Source organism: Physeter macrocephalus, chromosome 8 (assembly GCF_002837175.3).
Source record: "Physeter macrocephalus isolate SW-GA chromosome 8, ASM283717v5, whole genome shotgun sequence".
In the NCBI taxonomy this organism is placed as follows: Eukaryota; Metazoa; Chordata; class Mammalia; order Artiodactyla; family Physeteridae; genus Physeter; species Physeter macrocephalus.
Genome location: NC_041221.1, coordinates 60730924 through 60751812, shown reverse-complemented (window position 1 = coordinate 60751812; position 20889 = coordinate 60730924). Strand labels below are relative to the sequence as shown.

The 20889-nt window shown below is 35.7% G+C and overlaps 1 protein-coding gene and 1 long non-coding RNA gene across 9 annotated transcripts in view; one reads left to right on the top strand and one right to left on the bottom strand.

Moving 5' to 3' along the window:
• MAP3K1 (mitogen-activated protein kinase kinase kinase 1) overlaps positions 1 to 20889 on the bottom strand; it is a 76802-nt gene that overhangs the window by 19651 nt on the left and 36262 nt on the right. For all 3 annotated transcript variants that reach the window (XM_024119150.3, XM_055086563.1, XM_024119151.3), the window contains 9 exons: positions 16629 to 16779; positions 15781 to 15981; positions 11866 to 12066; positions 11312 to 11428; positions 10781 to 10929; positions 5418 to 5539; positions 4734 to 4815; positions 4436 to 4619; positions 2260 to 2538 (listed from right to left, as the gene is read on the bottom strand). In XM_024119150.3, the coding sequence (XP_023974918.1) occupies positions 2260 to 2538; positions 4436 to 4619; positions 4734 to 4815; positions 5418 to 5539; positions 10781 to 10929; positions 11312 to 11428; positions 11866 to 12066; positions 15781 to 15981; positions 16629 to 16779 (1486 nt within the window). The remainder of the gene's footprint in view (positions 1 to 2259; positions 2539 to 4435; positions 4620 to 4733; positions 4816 to 5417; positions 5540 to 10780; positions 10930 to 11311; positions 11429 to 11865; positions 12067 to 15780; positions 15982 to 16628; positions 16780 to 20889) is intronic.
• LOC114486714 (uncharacterized) overlaps positions 1 to 20889 on the top strand; it is a 72994-nt gene that overhangs the window by 37348 nt on the left and 14757 nt on the right. For 3 of the 6 annotated variants that reach the window (XR_003680914.2, XR_008618058.1, XR_003680913.2), the window contains exon 3: positions 15819 to 15934. This is a non-coding gene — a long non-coding RNA (uncharacterized lncRNA). Of the gene's footprint in view, positions 1 to 11999; positions 12632 to 15782; positions 15935 to 16658; positions 16747 to 20889 lie in introns of those variants that run through there. The other 3 variants (XR_003680910.2, XR_003680911.2, XR_003680916.2) reach the window with 3 other exon arrangements.

Here is a 20889-nt window from a genome sequence, read left to right as displayed (position 1 = left end):
CTTCCCTGGTGGTGCAGTGGTTGGGAGTCCGCCTGCCAATGCAGGGGACACGGGTTCGTGCACCGGTCCGGGAGGATCCCACGTGCCGTGGAGCGGCTGGGCCCGTGAGCCATGGCCGCTGAGCCTGTGCGTCCGGAGCCTGTGATCCGCAATGGGAGAGGCTACAACAGTGAGAGGCCCACGTACCAAAAAAAAAAAAAACAAAAAAACAACAAAAATAGAATTACCATATGACCAAGCAATCCCACTACTGGGCATATACCCAGAGAAAACCATTAATTCAAAAAGACACATGCACCCCAATGTTCACTGCAGCACTATTTACAATAGCCAGGTCATGGAAGCAACATAAATGCCCATCGACAGACATATGGATAAAGAAGTTGTGGTACATATACACAATGGAATATTACTCAGCCATAAAAAGGAACGAAATTGGGTCATTTGTAGAGACGTGGATGAATCTATAAACTGTCATACAGAGTGAAGTAAGTCAGAAAGAAAAACAAATATTATATATTATCGTATATACGTGGAATCTAGAAAAATGGTACAGGTGAACCGGTCTGCAGGACAGAAATTGAGACACAGATGTAGAGAACAAATATATGGACACCAAGGGGGGGAAAGTGGCGGGGGGGCAGGGTGGTGGTGGGATGAATTGGGAGATTGGGACTGACATATATACACTGATGTGGATAAAATTATAAAATTGATGACTAATAAGAACCTGCTGTAAAAAAAAATAAAATAAAAATAAATAAATAAAGCAGTGGTCCTGAACTGGGGGCAGTTTCAGCCCTCAGGGGACATTCAGCAATGCCTGGAGACATTGTTGGTTGTCATGACTAAGGGGAGGATAGGGTGGCTATTAGTATGTAGTGGGTATAGACCAAGGATGCTACTAAACATCCTACAGTGCATAAGACAGCACCCCTGCCCCCAACAGATAATTATGTCTCAATGTCAGTAAGTGCTGAGGTTGAGAAACCCTGTTCTAAAGATATATATACTCATAATGGAGAAAGTCAAATTTTAGCCTACAAAATTACAAACAGAACAGCCTCCTTGTCATTCCATCTCACTCATGAAAGACAACTTCTAACAGGTTAAACTAGAAAAACAACTCAGTAATCTATGTCATGGAATCCTCTTTTGTGAAAAGGTTTCTGAATTTCCATACAACGTTCATTAAAAATCAGTTCTTTTTTTAACTATTTATTTTATTTATATTTTTGGTTTTGTCAGGTCTTAGTTGCAGCATGCGGGATCTTTCGTTGAGGCATGTGGGATCTTTCATTGCAGCACTCGGGCTTCTCTCTAGTTGTGGCGTGCGGGTTTTCTCTCTCTAGCTGTGGTTCACGGGCTCCAGAGTGTGTCAGCTCCGTAGTTTGCAGCACATGGGCTCTCTTGTTGAGGTGTGTGAGCTCAGTAGTTGTGGCACTCAGGCTTAGTTGGCCCACAGCACGTGGGATCTTAGTTCCCTGACCAGGGATCAAACCTGTGTCCCATGCACTGCAAGGCGGATTCTTTACCACTGGACCACAAGGGAAGTCCCCCAAATCAGTTCTTCTTAATGTCTACTAATATCAAATTAAAAAAAAAAAATCAAAGTAACTCTGGTTACTTTGCTATCCCATAAAGAATCTTTAATTTGGTCATGTATAATGTAAGGCAAACGTGAAGGTATGAATAGCAAGCTTGAAGGTATGAATAGCAAGCTATTGCTTTTTTTCTGGCTGCGTTGGGTCTTCATTGCTGTGCGTGGGCTTTCTCTAGTTGCGGCGAGCAGGGGCTTCGTTGCAGCAGTGGCTTCTCTTGCAGAGCACGGGCTCTAGGCACTCAGGCTCAGTAGTTGTGGCACATAGGCTCAGCAGTTGCGGCTCGCGGGCTTAGCTGTTCTGTGGCATGTGGGATCTTCCTGGACCAGGGATCGAACCCGTGTCCCCTGCACTGGTAGGCGATTCTTAACCACTATGCCATGAGGGAAGTCCTGCTATTGCTACTTTAGAGTAGAGAAAAGTAAACAGCATATAAGAAAACTTGACCAGATTAAAATGAGTAAAATCCAAGTGAAGAGATTAAATGGAAGACTGCAATTTCCTGGGATTATGGAATAAAAAAAAATTTGGATTTTCCAAAATTAAATTAGGTAAAGTAGTTTTACTGAATCTTAAAAATGATATCTGCAAACTGTCAAAAAAAAAAAAAAAACCCAAGAAACCCATAACGCCATGGTTATAGAATAAAGCTACTTACTAAAGCAGCAACGTACACTTTGTAGACAGGGTCAGCACAGACCATTGACAAAACGTTGCAGCATGCCTCCACCACATCTCCTGAGACACTGGTCTGGGAAGATCCACTGGCAGCTCCAACACTCGGGCTGCTCCCACCGTTGCTGCCGGAATTTCCAGTGCTCTCCCCATTTGCCAACAGCAGAGCCCCGCTAACATCATGGGAAAGACGTCTGAGAGCCATCTCTCTTACATTCCAGTTTCTAGAAAATAAGCAGCCAACGAGTTCCATTCCAAATACCTATAATCAAACAAACAAAATCAATTCAATGTGAAGAAAAACTGAAGTGTTTTGAATTAAGTATGATTTTTGGTTACTAAAGGAAAATTGGACATTTCTTAAGTCTTCACCATACTATACAATTTTCAAATGTGTCCGTAAGGACATACTCAAGTTTAACTGGTAATTAGCAAAAGTCCTTAACATTTATTAGCTCAAGTAAAACTGAGAGTGAACACCATTAAGTAATTAGATGGATATATATGCATTTCTGTACTCCGGTGCTTACCACAAAACAAAATAAACATATCTGTGAAGAACCTCAAATTTGTATTTGTGTTAAGGTAGTTTACAGAGAAAAAACTGAAGATTAAAAAAAGCCAAATCAAGAAAGGCACTGGGGCAGGTAGGTGTTCAAGAGATAAGAGTATCTCTCCTACCAATGATAGTAGTAAGTCAAAGGCTCTTATTTGGTTAACTAGAAAAAATATAATGAATGGAGTGGAAAAATCAAGACTAAAGAAAAACACTGTGTTCAAATCAGCAAAGGATAATGAAATACTTAAAATTAAAGTGCATGTCATTATAGTCATCATTATCACATCTGCAAAGCCAGAGAATCCCTAAAGAAAAGAAAGCGTGCATGGTCTTGACATTATGGACCAGTTAGCTAAAAGTAAACTTAATATCTAAGATAATGTATCATTTGAAAAAGTTCTAAATATTAGGGATGAATAAACACATTTTGGGTTAAATAAATCATGACTTTTTTATGTGTTCTATTTTAAAGTGATAGTAAAGGAGAATAAATCAATTAGAGTATAGTGAATTTGTTGTATGCCTGGCACTGTTAAACAGCATACCACTAAGTCCTAATTATGTCTTATATGATATTCCTAATTTAAAAAACTAGGAATTTACAGCCTAGGCCAACCCAAAGCTTAAGCAAAACAAACCTGAACCACTGCCTTGAAAAAATGGCATCCAATAGCTCAGTATCAAATTGAGAGTTTTCTTGAGGACTCATGAAGGGGCAGGTGAGGGCCTATGTTAAATACCATTAATGAACTAGATCAAATAAATAATATATTTATTAAGTTTGCAAATTTTATTAGATTCCTGTTAGGCTGTTAACATGCTAAGAAAAGAGAATTCAAAAGCTGCAGGACTATAATGGTCACAAAAAGAAAAAGGAGATAAATCCTTCTGATGTATAAGCTTAATGAGTTATTGTGTCTGTTAATGAATTTAATAGAATTTACCAGATTATCAAAAACATTTTACTTCACTATAATCTACTGGAGATGTTGTCTGGTTTTGGATTCTACATTTTAAAAAATAATGGATTAAGCAGATAACAACAAAGAAAATCATTAGAATCCAACCAACCAACCGAAATTCCGAAGGATGAAAAAGTATTTAAGCAGAAGAGAAAGTAAAGGAATGGAAACTGTCCTTACAAATAAAGATGACTAATATAAGGTAAATACCACATTCTTTTCTTACTCATCCACTCGGCAATTACTGAGTACCTAACATATGCCATGAGAATATGAATAGGAGAAACTGAGTTTAAATGGCAACAAGTAAGAAAAATGACAAATTCTTGGCAGGATTAAACATTGGAGCAACTTAGCATTAAATGGTTCGTCTATCCTTGAATAACCTTTTATGTCTGTTAGTTTAGAAAGATGTTTCTAGAGATGGGAGGTGAGATTACAAAGAAATTTTGAAGTTCAAGCTCTACAATAAGTGGCATAGTATTAACATCAAAGGTAAAATTAAAATTTTCAATGGAATACAAGTCATGATGGAGGCAAGCAAAAGTACTTTCTTAAATTATAAACAACTGGGGAAACAACTACATTAATTAGTCTATAAATGTTTCTTTGAGAAATGAAGAATCAGAACTACTTACCTGAATCCATGGCTCAGCTAAATCTTTATAAGCAGGAGGGATCTGCTGAGTTCCATAATGAGTAAGATTAAAATTGCTCTCTTGATTCCTTCGTTGTGATCCAGCCAAGGGATGCTGCTGTGTGGTTTGCTGCTGTGCAGCTCGCAGGGAAGAAGGGGAATCCACAGGGCTTGACAACTCGTGGCTAAATGAAAAATTAACAAAGCTTGCTAAAAATAATTAACAGATTTAAATAACACTTTGAGAGCATTTTTATTCTTTATTAAACATACCCAAATCATTAAGTCATAATTGTTACCTGTAGAAATCATGGGATCTCCACTTAGACCTACAAAGGGGACATATTAAAGGTTCTCTATTTCTTCTACATTCTTCTGCCCCTGAAAAATTATGGAAAAAAAACTTAGAAAAGTATAAATGTTTAACATTAAGTATTTATGTAATAATTGTTCATAATGGCTAGTATAGGATTTATATGGAAGGAACCTCAAACATTATATGTTTACCTAAACGCAGGCAAACACGGAAGGTTAAATTATTCTGATGCTTGTAATTGTTGCAAATGCTACTTTTATTAAACATGCTATATATAACATGTACTTTGTTTACTGTTTTTCAAAACATTCTGCCCACTTGATAACCTGGTAATGTTATTCCAAAACTTGCTTTGGCGTTACCCTCTCTGGAAGGCCTGCCCAGACCTTCTTCCACCTCCTTCCCTCCATGTGCACCTTCCAGATCAGAACTGTTTCTAATTCTGTGCACACCTTCCATTACCACGCATCACACTTTATAACATTTCTTTGCTCATCCCTAAGAGATCCTAAACTCCTACTTGTTGAAAACTTCTTACAGGGCCTAGGTATAATTCTTTTTCTTCTCTCACCAGTCTCGCTGAAGGCCACGTTAAAATCCTAAACAATATAGTCAGCTGATAGAGTAACCACGTTGAGTAAGCACAGAGAGAAAAAGAGCCACATACAAATTGACATGCAATGGTGGTGCAGCTTGTTCCTGCAGCCATCTTCACACACTGTAAGACTTTCTTCATCAAGCATGCCCAACAAGCAAATAGGACACATCTGTTCCTCTTCATCTTTTATACTAGAAAGAAGGGGAAACAAAAGCATTAACCACAAAAGAATGTAACAGAATTAATGCCATATGCTAGAAACAATTGTGGCTTCTTTAGACTATGAAAAAATTAGAAATTCTTGTTTAGGAGCGTCTTGTATATGAACTATTTGAGAAATATTTCTCTTATTAATATACAGTAATTTTGAATCAGACTCATACCACCATGTATTTATAGGTTGTGGATATGGTTTAACCTTTCCTTGCTATGAATATAATCCAATATATGAACTACAATCTTACAGAGGTATGTGTCCCCAAAATTCTGTTATTGTACCTTTCGAATAAACAAACTGCTATAAGATTTGACTATGTACAAACATACTACATGCCAACAGTTTCAAGATTTCAAGTATTAGAAGGACTGTAGAGCTCATCTATTCCACATCCTTAAGTATGAAGACCCATCTCAGACAATTTTGGTGCGTGTGTAGTCCAACTTTCCTAGAAACAAGTATGTCACATTTTTAATGCACATAACCTTTCAACTAGACTTCTAGGAAATAAAGAGACAAATAATAAAGATATATGTGTGAGAATGTTCACAGCAGAACTATTTAGCATAAGGAAAAAAATCAACCAAAGGAACATCAAAAGAAGGTTAAAAAAATGGTACACCCAGACACTGTGAAGCCTTTGAAAAGGATCAGAGATCCATAAATGATGACAAAGAAAAATATCCATAATATACCATATGGTGAAAAAAAGCAGATAACATGACAGAATTCAAACTTGTATGGAATGGTTCCATTTATGGCAAAATTATAACTTTATTATGTGTATCTGAATTATATTGTATATATTTGACTATTCCTATTATATACAAAGTGAATATAAAATCAGTAAGAAAAATATTAACAGTGAAACGAGCAAAGAAGATAAAAAGGCAGTTGAAATAAAAAAGACCAATAGCCAATAAATGTGAAAAGAGGAGTACAAAATACATGTTAAATTAATAAAGCTCCATCTTATTTTATTTGTCTTTGTGGGGTGAATGGGATAATCTGATTGACAAAAATTAAGTAGGTTGATAATGGCATAGGAAAACAGGCTCTCATTATACACTACTGGTGGGAGTAAAAAAAAAACCCTGCAATTTTTAGAAAGGAATTTGCTAGTATTTCTTAAAATACTAAATGTATATCCATGACCTAAAAAAACCTATTTTCTAGAATTCTATCCTTCAGAAATATTTTATGTAAACAAAAAAATATAAAATTTATTGCATTTAATAGGCCAACAAAAAATTAGAGGTGTACTAAATGTCCATTAATTATGGCAATGGCAAAATATATTGTGTCATATCCATACAATCTTATATAGCTAAAATAGTGTATATTTTTTATATTGAGGAAAATGTTCTTGATATATAAAGTAAAAATTTTTTTTAATTTGAAAAGCAAGTTGCAGATCAAAATACATGTCATGACTATATTGCTTAACAATAGGAAAGATGAGAGAAGTATTGGGGTGTGTGTGTCTGCATAGCCATAGAATGCAGAGAAGAGTTTTATATTCCTTGCTTTATATAATTTTAAAAGATGTATTAAAAACTGTTAACAGTAGTCATTTTGTGTGCAGCCCAGACTGGGGGGGGGGGCGTTGTTTCTGTTTTACAAATTTTTGTTTGAACCTTCATGATGCGATGAATAGCTTTTAAAATCAATAACAATATTTCCATTACAACATAAAGACAAGATTCTGGGGTATTATAAGTAAGCTGCCCAAGATCACAGAACAGTTCGTGGCAAATCTATCATTTGGCTTTAATTTGAGGAGAATATCCCATAACCTACTTATCCCTACAAATTCGTGTTTCTACTAAGCTCAGGCTTTCCCCTGGGCTCAATATTACACTTCTACTATCCTAAGCTATAATTCCTGAAAAACAGGTCTGAGTAACTGACAGCAAATAACAGTTCCCCAAAAAACTTCCCTGAAAGCTGAACAAATGTCATCAATGTCACGATGTGTGATTCCTGAGCTGAAGCACACTTACTAGTCTCTCTCCCTCCCAGTTATCTATCCTGTCTCTCTCTTTTCATAATTATGGAGCTATGAGGAGGGGGGAAAAAGCTATTAAAATATGCATGTATTAATGACAAAATTTAACGAAAACACTGCAGAAATGATTTACACATCTATAATAAAAATATTAATGGCAACGATGACCCAAGATCAAATAATTTTTCAAATAATTACACCAAAATTAGCTTATTCAAAAGACTTAAATACAGGAAAAATAAAGTTCCACAATTTAGGCAAATTGCAAGTGCAACTTACTGCTTAAATGCTTTTCTGACTTAAAAATATTCCATTCTGGGGTATTTTCTGCCTTTTTTCCAAGTACATATTTTGTAAACATTATTCAGATCATTTATCTATATACATGTAAATTTCATGTTCTTAAGAGATTTATCGTAAAAATTCTACTTATTAAACTCCAAGTGGTGGCATAATTTTTCATTGATTGATCAGACAGATCCTAACTTCTTAAGCACCCACTTATTGCTGGACATTTGGGTTGTTTCCACATTTTAAGAAACTGTTAGAAACCTCTTTGTGCCCTCTTTTTTGACATTTCAGATTTTCTTTCTAGCAGTTTCTTCAGAAGTAAAATCACTTGAGAGCAGGGATTAGCGAACTAAAGGGGGATCAAATTAGTCAAGCTTCTGTAAATAAAGATTTATTGGAACACAGCCACACCAATTCATTCACATATTGTCTATGGCTACTTCAGCTACAAGGGCAGAGCTGAATAGTTGTGACAGAGACCCAATGACCCTCAAAGCCCAAAGTATTTAAAGTATAAAAATGTCACCTGTCATAATACCACCCATTAATAACCATTAAATTTTTTATTCATTTCAATATTTATGCACCTATAATACCTTTTATATATAAAAAACGGGTTCATGCATGACAGTATTATAATCTGGATTTTATTTCATGACACTCAGTAGTCTTCAAAAGCATAATTCTAATGGCTGCATGAAATATTCTTAATATGGGTATATTTTAACCATTCATTTGCTGGATATTTAAGTTGTTCCCAATTTTTCACCATAGTACTGTGAGAAACAGCCATATATGTAAGTCTTGTACATTTCTCAAATTAAAATTTTTTCTTAAAACAAAATACATTTACTGGATCAATGACTATAAACGTTTTAAAAAGTCACATTTTTTTCCAGAAAGGCTATACCACTGCATACAGTAAAGCATCTTATAAGAACTGAACTGTAAGATTACAAAGGATCTAATTCTGTATATAAATCTGATATATATATATTTTTTTAAATGAGCATTTCCTTAGTTATTAGGTTGCCTGAACAGTTTTCATGTTTGTCAGCACCGTGAAATTCTTCTTTTGTGAAAATTCTCTTCATGTCCTTTGCCCATTTATGTACTGGACCATAGGTTTCTGTTTGCAGCTTTTATTTTGTTGGTAAGGTTTTGTTAATTATTTTTTATATGCATATTCAATCTGTCCCAATTCTGTTTTTCATTGTTTCTTATATACCATTTAAAATTAATATACTGCAATAAGATCTCCAGATAAATTTTTTAAATTAATTTTAGTCTTAAAATATTTATTTTAGACATAAAAATTTGTGATTACATGAAACATTAACCTACTTACTTACACAGTATAATCTTAGGAAGATTACAACTTCTTTGGTTTCTCCCCTTGGATACAAAAAATTCAAATGACTCAATAAAACCCCCAAATTATGGCCAGCCCATATTTAAAGGGTACTTTTTTTCATCTTAGAGAGAGACACTTTCTATTTTAACTTTGGCCACCTGGTTTTAAGCAGTTATTATTTTTTTCCAAAATAAAAAGCTACAGAAATATCAATCAAAAGGAGAAAGGCTCTAGAAGTTTGGGTAAGAAAGCTTGAGAAGTAAAGCTAATTTTTTTCATTTATTTAAAAGAGATAACAGGTAAGAGAAGGAGCCCTGAACTAGAAATCAGGATACTCAGGTTCCAGTTCTGCCTTTGTTCAAATGACCTCTTCTGGCTTTATTTATCACTGAACCATGTAAACTGGAAAATCTCTAATGTCCAAAAAAACTCATAAAACTCTCATTCTAAAATCAATTCCTTTAATAAAAAAAAATAAAATTCAAACATTTACTTTTTCCATAGATGAAAAAACTTCTCTCTCAATTCTTTACTTCATCATGCCCTTGTCCTGATATCATCACTTTCTATTCCTCATGAATTTTGAAGTAGTTACAATACTTAAAAGATTGATGGGATGAGAATGAGACTTAAAAGCACTTAGACCAGTGCTTCTCAGACTGAGGTTCCTGGGAAGACATAGGGGGTGCCCTCCTAAGAGAAGCAGCACTCCTTTCTGGAGTAATTTTTAAGAACCTCATTTTTTCATTAAAGCAATAAAGAAATCTTGGAAAAGAAAGAAAACTGACATGACTTTTTATGATAATACTCTTAATTTTTTCACACCTGTCATATTGGGCTACATCTCAGATCCTTCAGGGTTATGAGTTTATTCTTATCAGCAACTAGGCAATGGAAAAGTTTGAGAAGCACTGCAGATTTTAATTCACAACTATGATTAACTACTGTATCTCTTAATTACAACTGATGAGTCTCTTTGTTCAGAAGAGCCTGCTTATGTTCTCACATCTATACAATAGGCTGTAATGAGGATTCCCTGAGAGTATCTATGAGAGAAGTAGTGATGTCATGAAATTTAAACATATCCTGTATTTGAAAGTGATTCTGGATAACCACTTTGCCTTGTACATAATTTATATCAAAAAATTATAGACATATTCTTTATATAATGCCTCAGGTTCATTATCTGCAAAAGTGATAAAACCTACCTAATGAGACCAACATAATATTAGGTGCTTGGCACAAAGTAATGATTGATAAACAGTAGCCACTTATTTTATACCTGCCACCTGATTTTTCTTGTGAGATAGATAGACATTTATTATATTCTGATATTTAAGGTGCCGTTTTCAACACTGTAGTTTTCAGGACAAAATATCCAAATATATATACTTAGATGACCTTTACTATTTTTTACCCTTGATTTTACCTTGAAAACCAAGATTCAATAATTAATAATTAAATCATTTTAGAGCAACTTAACAAGTATATATATAAAAATTATCCCTAAAATTAAAAAGTAACACTGGATTAATGCTTTTAATTCCTTAAAAAGTACTAACCTGTTTTCTGAACTAGATGTAGAAGTGCTAGATGATGACAATGTATGAGAATTTGACATGCGTGAAACAAACTTCTGGATGGTGTTACGAGATGGAGCTTTGATCCTTGAGCTACGCCTACTGTGATATTTCTGGAACAAACTCTCAACCTAACATTGAAAAAAGACAGTAACAATGACATTTGTGCCATAATATACATATGAAGAGTTCTAGAGATTGAATTATTTGCCTTTTATTTTGTAAGTTTTTCACAAAGCCAATTTAAGGGCTTCAAAAATAAGAATACATATAGCTTACTAAGGATAGTATTTTTACAGCAGGTCAGTGTTTACTTTTTTTTAGTCTAGAAGAAGAAACTAATTAGTCAGTAGATTATAAGAGAACTATTTACAAACATCAAGTAATCCTTACATACCTTCACACCTTTAAAATGACCAGTGTCTATTTAAATTTAAAGCTCATGGAAAAATGTCAGGAATATCATAAAAATCTGTTGACAATTTTACTGTAAAGCATTTATTAAAAAATTACCTCAAAATTCTTTAAAGTTTTTCTCCATAACATTGGGTCTGAAGGTTCTAGCTGAAACACTCGGAGCATAACAAATAGTAGATGAATACAAAATGTTCCACGCCCACAGCTGCAGTTCTAAAGAGTTTAAAAAAAAAAAAAACCTATAGTTTAATAAATCTGTGTTCTATTAGAACTCCTAAGTTGATCACTTTTAAATATTTCCAGGTTTATTATACTAAACTTTCTATAATTTTCTTCATTATCCTTATATAATAAGATATATAAGGATACGCAAGAAAAGCCTACAGCTATCTCCGTGAATTAATCTCTTATTTTTGGTTTATTAGAAAGACCAAATTTGTATTCTGAAGTACAGTAAATCATAGTAAAACCCTCATAAACACATTAAATAAAAGTGTTTATTAGTTCCCAAAATATAATTTGAATTCTCTTTAGTTTACTAAAGAGAATTACACAACTGATCTAAATTTAAGAATGTTACAGTAAGAATGTTACAGTGCACAGAGTTAGTACCAGACCCTAATAAAATGTAAAATGGTGACAATTCCTACCTGAGGCCCAATAAACACCCGGTATTTATTGTCTGGGCTGTCTCCTCCAATCAGGAAGGAGTTGGGCCCTATTTGCTGCAGTAAGTACAGCCTGGCCCGCATCACTTTGTTTACACGGCGGTTTGTTTCCTCAGGGCTGTATGGTGAGAAGCCATCTGGTGAAGGGGCTCTTCGAGGTGGTGTGATTCTCCCGCTCTGAAACTTCACAACATATAAAAATTAGGGGACTTCCCTGGTGGCACAGTGGTTAAGAATCCACCTGCCAATGCAGGGGACACGGGTTCGAGCCCTGGTCTGGGAAGATCCCACACACCGCAGAGCAACTAAGCCCATGCACCACAACTACTGAGCCTGAGCTCTAGAGCTCGCAAGCCACAACTACTGAGCCCACATGCCACAACTACTAAAGCCCGCGCGCCTAGAGCCTGTGCTCCGCAACAAGAAGCCACCGCAATGAGAGGCCTGCACACCGCAAAGAAGAGTAACCCCCGCTGGCCGCAACTAGAGAAAACCCACACACAGCAACAAACAATGCGGCCAAAAATAAAATTAAATAAATTTTAAAAATTAAGAAATGCTTAAAAATATATATATAAATTAGGTAAATTGCTCACTTCTCCATTAGAAAAAAGTTACGTAAAAAAGGTCATAGCAGACACCATTTTCATATTCTGAAAAAATGCCTCAATATATAATATGATGGGACAAAATGTATTTTGCAAACGCATTTGTCTGACATACTCGTTATGAGTAAACTTCTAAAATCTGTCATGCCAATAACTAATAATAAATCTCTGGCCGAGAGAGACAACCATGTGGTAATTTTACGAATTACTGTGTCAGTATTTGACTTCTTTGAAAAGTATTATGTAAATCAAAATAAAAAGCACAGAAAATTCGCCTTATAAGCAGGTAACATGATTTGTTTCTAGTGATAAAAATTAAGCATCCAGTTTCCTGGCTGTCACTTAAGGGATTACTAAATGCTCTTTTGTGACTGGTAATTTACAAACAGCTCCATGGAATTCCCCCCATGGTACACTCTGTAGAGAACTAGCGGCAAGTGACTCTTTGCAGATTAAGAGATCTCACTGGAGGTTGATAAAAACTCTCCTGTGGTGAGGGTGATATATGTCGCTCTCACTCCACTTCACTGATTCCCCTAGAACTTGGTCTTTCCATCAGTGCCCAGTGGAAATTCTAGTTCTTTTTGATGCCTAACTAAATAGTTAAAAAGGTAATAAAAGTTGGCAAGAAAATGAAGCAATTGGAAGCCTCATACAGTGCTGGTGGGAGTGTAAAATGGTGTAGCTGCTTTGTGAAACATATGATCCAGCAATCCCACTCCTAGGTATATACCCAATAAAAATGAAAAGATATGTCCACACAAAAATGTGTACAGAAATGTTCACAGTAGCATTATTCATAATAGCCAGAAGTGGAAACAAAATGCCCATCAACTGATAAGTGAATAAACAAAACATGTATATCCATACAATAGAATATTATTCTACAATTAAAAATGAATGGAGTTATACCATGGATGAACCTTGAAAACATGATGCTAAGTGCAAAAAACCAGTCACAAAAGACCATACATATTATATGATTCCATTTATATAAAATGTCCAGAATAGGCAAATTATATATAGTCAGAAAGTAGATTAGTGGTTGCCTAGGGCTGGGGAGAGACTGCTAATTAGCCTGGGGTTTCTTGTTGGGATGGTGAAAGTGTTTTAAAATTTACTGTAGTGATGGCTACAACTATGTGAATATACCAAAACTCAATGAACGGTACAATTTAAACAGGTGAATTGTACATTATATGAATTATATCTTAATAAAACCATTATTTTTTAATAGGCAATTATTAAAAAGTAAAACAAAACCAAAAACAAGTACACATGCATCTGCTATTGGACTTGCTAAGTATTCAGACTATGGATATGCTCAAAGATGTGCAAAATGATGTATGCATAAAAAATATTTTTGCAGCATTGTTTTTAGTAATGGAAGTTAAGAAGGAATATAAATGTCCATTAGGATGTAGTTCACCAAATAAGCCATGATTTATCCAGATAATGAAATGTTAGGTAGCTGTTATAAAGAATGAGGAAGTAACTTTGTCTAGCACATATCCCAAAATAGGTGTAGGGGGAGGGGAGACACAATTCTGTATTTACTTGTGGTAGACTTCTACTTTGATGGCCCCCATGTACCACACCTCCCAGTATTTACACCCTTCTGTAGTCCTCTACCACGTTGATGCTGGATTTGGGCATGTAACTGGCTTTGGGCAATAAGGCATTAGTAAACATGATGCAAGTGGTGGCTTGGTAAGAGCTTCCATGCTGAGATTTGCCCTCTTGAATCACTTTTTTTTTTTTTTGGACTTAGAAATTTGTTGTCTCATAGTTCCAGAGGCTTGAAGTCCAAGATCAAGGTGCTGGCAGGGTTGGTTCCTTCTGAGGGCGGTGAGAGAGAATCTGTTCCATGTGCTTTCCTAGCTTGAAACACTTGTTGCAACCCAATTTCCATACTGTAAGAAAGAGATGCCAACAGCCCCCAACTGTTCGAGGTGAAGCACCAGATATGTGAGTGAAGAAGCAGTCTTGGATATTCCAGCTTCTGCAGATGCCATGGGGAGGAGACATAAGCCACTCCTGCTGAGCCCTGCCCAATTTGTAGATTCATGAGCTAATAAATGATCCTGTTTTAAGCAGCTTATTTAAAGGTGTGTCCACATAAAGCCAATAAATACTATTGAGAATTTTGGGCTTTATTGTAAAAATTTTTACTTAAAATTTACTTTTTGAAGTATTTATATGCTTTAACATCCTCAGATGTGAGGAAAACCAAATCTCCCCTTGTGGTCACTATATCTCAGTCATTTTGCCATTCACTCATTTGTTCTTCAAGGTTAGAATGTTTAACTTGCTTTCTGCCAGTGGAAGTCTGTCTGTCTCTCTCAGAGGGTTAGCACCTATTTTTTGTAAGTCTCTTTGATGTCTGGCTCAATACAGAAGACACCTACATTCTCATCTATGCTTCTGCATTCAGTCTGCTGTGATATGGTGTTTTGGTTAAAGTACATGAAGAAAATCTGGCCTCACACAGATACGTATTTGGAAAACCCTTTTCAAATAATGATGAACATTCTTCTTTGATACTATATCAAAGGAGTGGTTTCCTTAAAGGAGGCTGTAATGTGGAACCTGAAACCACATAAACAAATTTTTCCTACTGTTACATTAAAATTTAGATGGTTTATTTTATATACTTGGAATGGATCATTTACTAAATAAAGAATGATTTTGTTTCATCATTCACTGGTCATACAGAAAATTCTGGTTCACTAAGTTATGCAGATCTTCTACAAGTTCATACATTTCATTGTGCAATATACAAAAAAAAATCACATTTGATAATATCACTGGCCTATAGAAAAGTCTAAGTATTGGGAAGCTTTCAAGCTTACAGTGGTGGATATGAGTTTTCCAAAACTCCTAATTTTTGCTTGAAATCTCAAATTTTACCATTAGTGAAGAAACATTTCAGTTGTTTTCCTTGAAGTGACTCTTACTTAATTCTTAAGGAAAATGTATGCCAAATACCCAAGTGAAGAATACAGTTTCTACTGTCATAGCTTTAATTCAGGCAAATTCACCAGCAGTTTTACCCACCACTGTAAGTGTCAATGCAGTAAGAGGCAAATAACATCTCAGTTTTATTACAAAATTAGTTTTGACCTAATGGATCCACAGGAAGCATCTCAGGGCAGGTTCCCCCAAGCAAGGGTCTGTGGACCATACTTTGGGAATTGTTGCTCTAATAGAAGGCTAGCCAATCTTTTCCGTGTTATAAATAAGTTTAAGATTGTAGAAACTTAACATATTTGCTAAAACATTAACTTACAGGCACCGGGGAAACTTTTTTTCTCCTTACTCCTGGAGATTCAGATTTCACTGTGCGGCCTGATGCGGAGCTGCCAGGGGAAGGACTGCGTCGGCCTTTGGGAGCTGAGGAAGCAGCGCTTGCCTGGCCCTCTCCTTGAGACTCAGCTGCCAAGGTATTAATTTCAGATCCATCTCCTTTAATAGGGATTGGTTTTACCACCTAAATTAAAATGCCAATATTTTTATTACTTAAAAAATAAAAAAAATAAGTAAATTTGAACATCAGACTAAGGCATGAGCTCAGTGAGTTTTTTATTATGCAGTATTATACAAATACAACAGACAATATATCAACTTCTCTTTATTATTACTTTAAGCCATAAATGAAGACTATTTTTTTACCCACACAGATTTTAGTCATTTAGGCTTTATCAACTACATGTTGATAATACATAATACATTTTAAAATGTTGTCATACACGATTTTAGAAGATTTGGAATTAAGATCCTTAGATCCTACCTTAGAGATAAAACATCAAAATAAATTTGGAAAAATTGCTTTTTCTAAGTACAATGTAAATGTCTAATTAAAGGATTTTAGATACTGACATTAGAGGGCAGTGTTGCTTTAAGCATTACCTCTCCCACTCAACCAAAGGGATTAGTTCTTAGAACAGCTTAAGTTGCTTATTGAGAATAGTTTTAGCTATGTTTTGTTCAAGTGTCTAGAAAATATCAAGGCAAATAAAACCACTGCATTTAAAATGAAGAAGGAAAAAAAAGCTTACAAGAGGATCTATTTATGCTTAATTTTTCATTTCCTCCTATGCTTTCTTCCTTATTAGCAGGTAACCCACAGTCACTCACCACAGGGCCTCTCCTGTTTCTCCTTTCCAGCCATTCGTGCTTCCAGGCTGGCATACAGGTTGCCTTCAGTTTCTCCCTGATCATTCGTTCTTCTGGGCGATCGTCCATCTTGTGCAACCCCTTGAGAGTTTCTTTATTCTCCATCTCACGCCTAAAATGGAAGGAGAATGAGATTTATATATGAAAAAAAATTTCCAAGAACAAACAGAACAAAACGGTTCTATTCCATACTTTCAATGGACATGTAACTAAAAAGATAACTGCTAAAACCCCCAAATGATTTAAGCAAGATATGAAAATATCATTGTGAATCACACTATATTGTTGAAATTATAATATGGATAGTGTTGAATGTTGCCTGATAACATGAGTTTAATAATATTAGCCTTTAAAAAGACAGGTTCTGGGCTTCCCTGGTGGCGCAGTGGTTAAGAATCCACCTGCCAATGCAGGGGACACAGGTTCGAGCCCTGGTCTGGGAAGATCCCACATGCCGCAGAGCAACTTATCCCGTGCGCCACAACTACTGAGCCTGCACTCTAGAGCCCGCGAGCCACAACTAGTGGGCCTGCATGCTACAACTACTGAAGCCTGTGCGCCTAGAGCCCGTGCTCTGCAACAAGCACCACAATGAGAAGCCCACGCACCACAACAAAGAGTAGCCCCTGCTCACCACAAGTAGAGAAAGCCTGCAAACAGCAACGAAGACCCAACACAGCCATAAATAAATAAATAAATTTATTTTTTTTTAAAAAGAAAGGTTCTATTTAGAAGGTGCAGCCTTACTAGTAATATTAATGCAGACCTTTGTTTGTAGGTAGTTAATAAAAAGCATCCTAAGACATTAAGCACTGCATTAACAAATACATTCATGAAAACTGCACTGTTTCTAATTACACCATTCTAACATACTCAAGTATATAACAGACAAATATTTAGAAGAGTATTTTACTACTATTTATCCCAGGAATTCCAACAATTTAAGTCAATATAGATAAAATCTGGTGGATATGCTCATTTGCTGAAATCAGCTAAATATTTAATAAGCTAGGTGGAACCTAACCACATCTTCTGTGATCCCACAATATTTTTTCAACACCTCAATGATTAAATTTGTTTTCTCAGAACATGATATAGTACTTGGGGTACTCCATATATAAATAGTAAAAATTACCTGGTACAAACATTTTGACCTTTACTCCATAATATATTGTGGAGTTACCATAATAAAATAACCTGCAGGCTGGTAACTTTTGAGAACTATTTCTACAAAGCCTAATAGGTAAAACATCCACTAACTTCAAAATACACTCATATCCATACATGGATATATGCAACACACAATATATACAGGCATGGGTTTTAAAACTGGTTCATAAGGAAAGAGTTAAAGCAACTGCATTCTGGGAGAAGTAACAATTTTAAAAAATACTAAGCTAACTTCAGTAACTATTTTGGAAATTCTGTAAAGCTACAGAATAGTTATTTTTTTACACTGATAGGAAAAGGAAATACTCAAGGAAATACCAGAGATGATAACTGCAAGCTTACCAAAAACTCAAATTTAAACTCCTCTAGGAATTTTCCAGCTAATCATAACTATAAAGCAGCAGTATTTGCAAAGAACCAGCAAAAAAAAAAAAAAAAACCCAAAAACAATACCTAAAAAACCTACTTAAAATTAAATATGCACTAGAAAGGACATAACAGTTAACTGGTTTTACTTAAGCATCAGCACTGTGAGGGGAGTGAAAACCAGTATGTTAAATACCTCTGTGCCAGAGACTGGCCTAGATATTTTTAGTAATGCAAAGAACACTAACATTTGAAACTTGCAAAGGGGCATTAAGACCCTTTAGTAAAATATTTCCACCACGCAGGTACAAAAACTGTCACAAAGAAAGAGGCAATATGGGAGGGAGGGAGGGAGGGAGGAAGTTGATTTTATTATTTATTTATAAGTGTTTGACTGTTTTTCCTTCCCTAAATATATCATGAAGTGTAAATGTTAGGGGTGGGTCAGAGGAAAAGGGAGGGATGAGAGGCTAAGGAAGGGAGGGAGGAAAGGGAAGGGAAAAAGTAAGGGAGAGGGAAAGAAGGCGGGGAGGGTAGAGAGAGAGAAATACTCTCTCAAAAATTCATCCTGCTCAGTCAATACTTACCCAGGGAAGCTCAGATTTATAGGCAATCAAATTCATGGGCTGATTGCATACTACAAATTCACTTACAACTCTGGTTTGAAAAGCACTTTCCCCCCTTGTAACAATGTTGCAAGGCATGGCTTAGGTTCCCAGGCTAGGAAATAAGTCCCACTGTAGAACTGCAGTGCATTTTTACACCAGATGGTGCAGCACTCCCTGACAAAGATGCTTATCTTCCCCTGGTCCTAGATGTCTCTCCTCCCCCCAGTTTGTTTTATGAGCATCTCTTCTCAATTCTGTATTTTCAGTGTCTTTTCCCTAGTACCCACTCAAACACACAGAGAACTCTCCTTATCTAAACAAATCTTCCTGGGTGATGTGGCTTCCTTGAAGTCAGTATGGTTTTCCTCTTTCCTTTCCACTTGTTTTCAAAATACTATCATCTTTCAAACCAATTTCTTATTATAAATAATAGAGGATAAACATACTAGTAGCTCAACTTCTGCACACATCTAAGATTATTTCTTTAGAATAAATGCCCTGAAATGGAATTGCTGGGTCCAAATGTCACAAAATTAAGACTTCAGGTAATACTGACAAATTATTTTCAAGAAAACAGATCTTCCATTCAAAACACCCAGGTCAAGCTGCCAACTTAGTTGGTCTGAACTAGCAACAGCTTCTTCACTTTGAATCTTACTCCAATCCAGGCTTCACAGAGCAGCCAAGGTCACCTCCCCCATTAAAACCCTCTGGTGGCTTCCCCCTGGGCTTAAACTAAAATCCAGAATGTTATGGCCTGTAAGGCCCTGCATCATCCAGTCTTACCTCAACTGAATTCACCCGGACCGCCCACCCCCTTCTGTTGTTTCTTTCACTGCCTGGCTCCAACATCTTTCCTGCTCAGGTTTTTTGCACAGGCTGTTTCTTACTTGTCTACTTGTCTACTTTTTACCTTGTTCATTCCTACCCACTCTTTGGCTTTTCTTCAACTCCTTACAGACCTTCCCAATCTCAAATTAGGAATCTTGAGTTCCACTCTTTCACAGCTCTGTACTTTTGCTTTAAAGCGCTCATTGCAATTTGCAAACCTATATACCACCGCACCCCCACAAAATGTAAGCTCCACAAAGGGAGGGAACAGTGAGTGTTTCATCCATGGCTATACAACCAACATCTAACAATGTCTGGCTTACAATAGGTATTAAAACAAATATTAAATGAATGATCATTTACTAACATCTTTGGCAGCTCTAAGGATCTTCCTACTTTTAAAATTTAACGATTACTCATGTTAATCTTTTTACAGTTCTGTATTTAATTAAGACTCAGTTTGTAATTTAGATCTTATTCAGTGGAACAATTTTTGTTGTTCCTAAATTGATCTGCAAATATAAACCTAAGTGTTTTTTCTAATGTCTTCATAAGTAATAACTATATATCATTAATTCTAAAATGTGTATTTTTTCACATTAAAAAAAAAAAATTACCCCGCCTAAGGAAGACAGCTAGGACCCTCAGCGTGTCCTCCTGGAGCCCCAGCTCTTCCGAGCCTGCCATGGGGGCACCTGGTCCCGGGCCCCACTGCCACCTCCTCCACTAAACTTGTGTAAACTTTCTTTTCTTAGTTCGACTTTCCCATGCCTGTGCCTCACATTTTAATATCTCTGAAATCTGAATGCCTCTTTAGAATCAAATGCTGTTATAATCTAATGGACAGGGTTTTAAAAATTTCTTCATGGTATAGAAAATAATGGTACAATTTATAACCAATGGAATCTTAGATTCAATGAAATATACAGTAAATTCTATTCTACTTGCCAGGAAAAAAAAAAATCATACCTACTTAGCTTCATTTATCTCTGAAACAAAAACCAAACCGGGAAGAAAAACAAGTTTTTCTTACATACTTATCGTTTTGTTATAACCTTAACATATAGTCTTCACAGATCAGACATAAACAGGGTTTTTATTTTTACCAGCTATGTGTGTATGTCTGCATGTATATAGCAGTGACTAGTCATCTTATCCAATTAATATCATAGCTATAGCAGGAAAGTTTTTGTTTGTTTTTTTTTTTAAACACAAACTAATCTAAAAGATAGTTGCAAAATCACTGT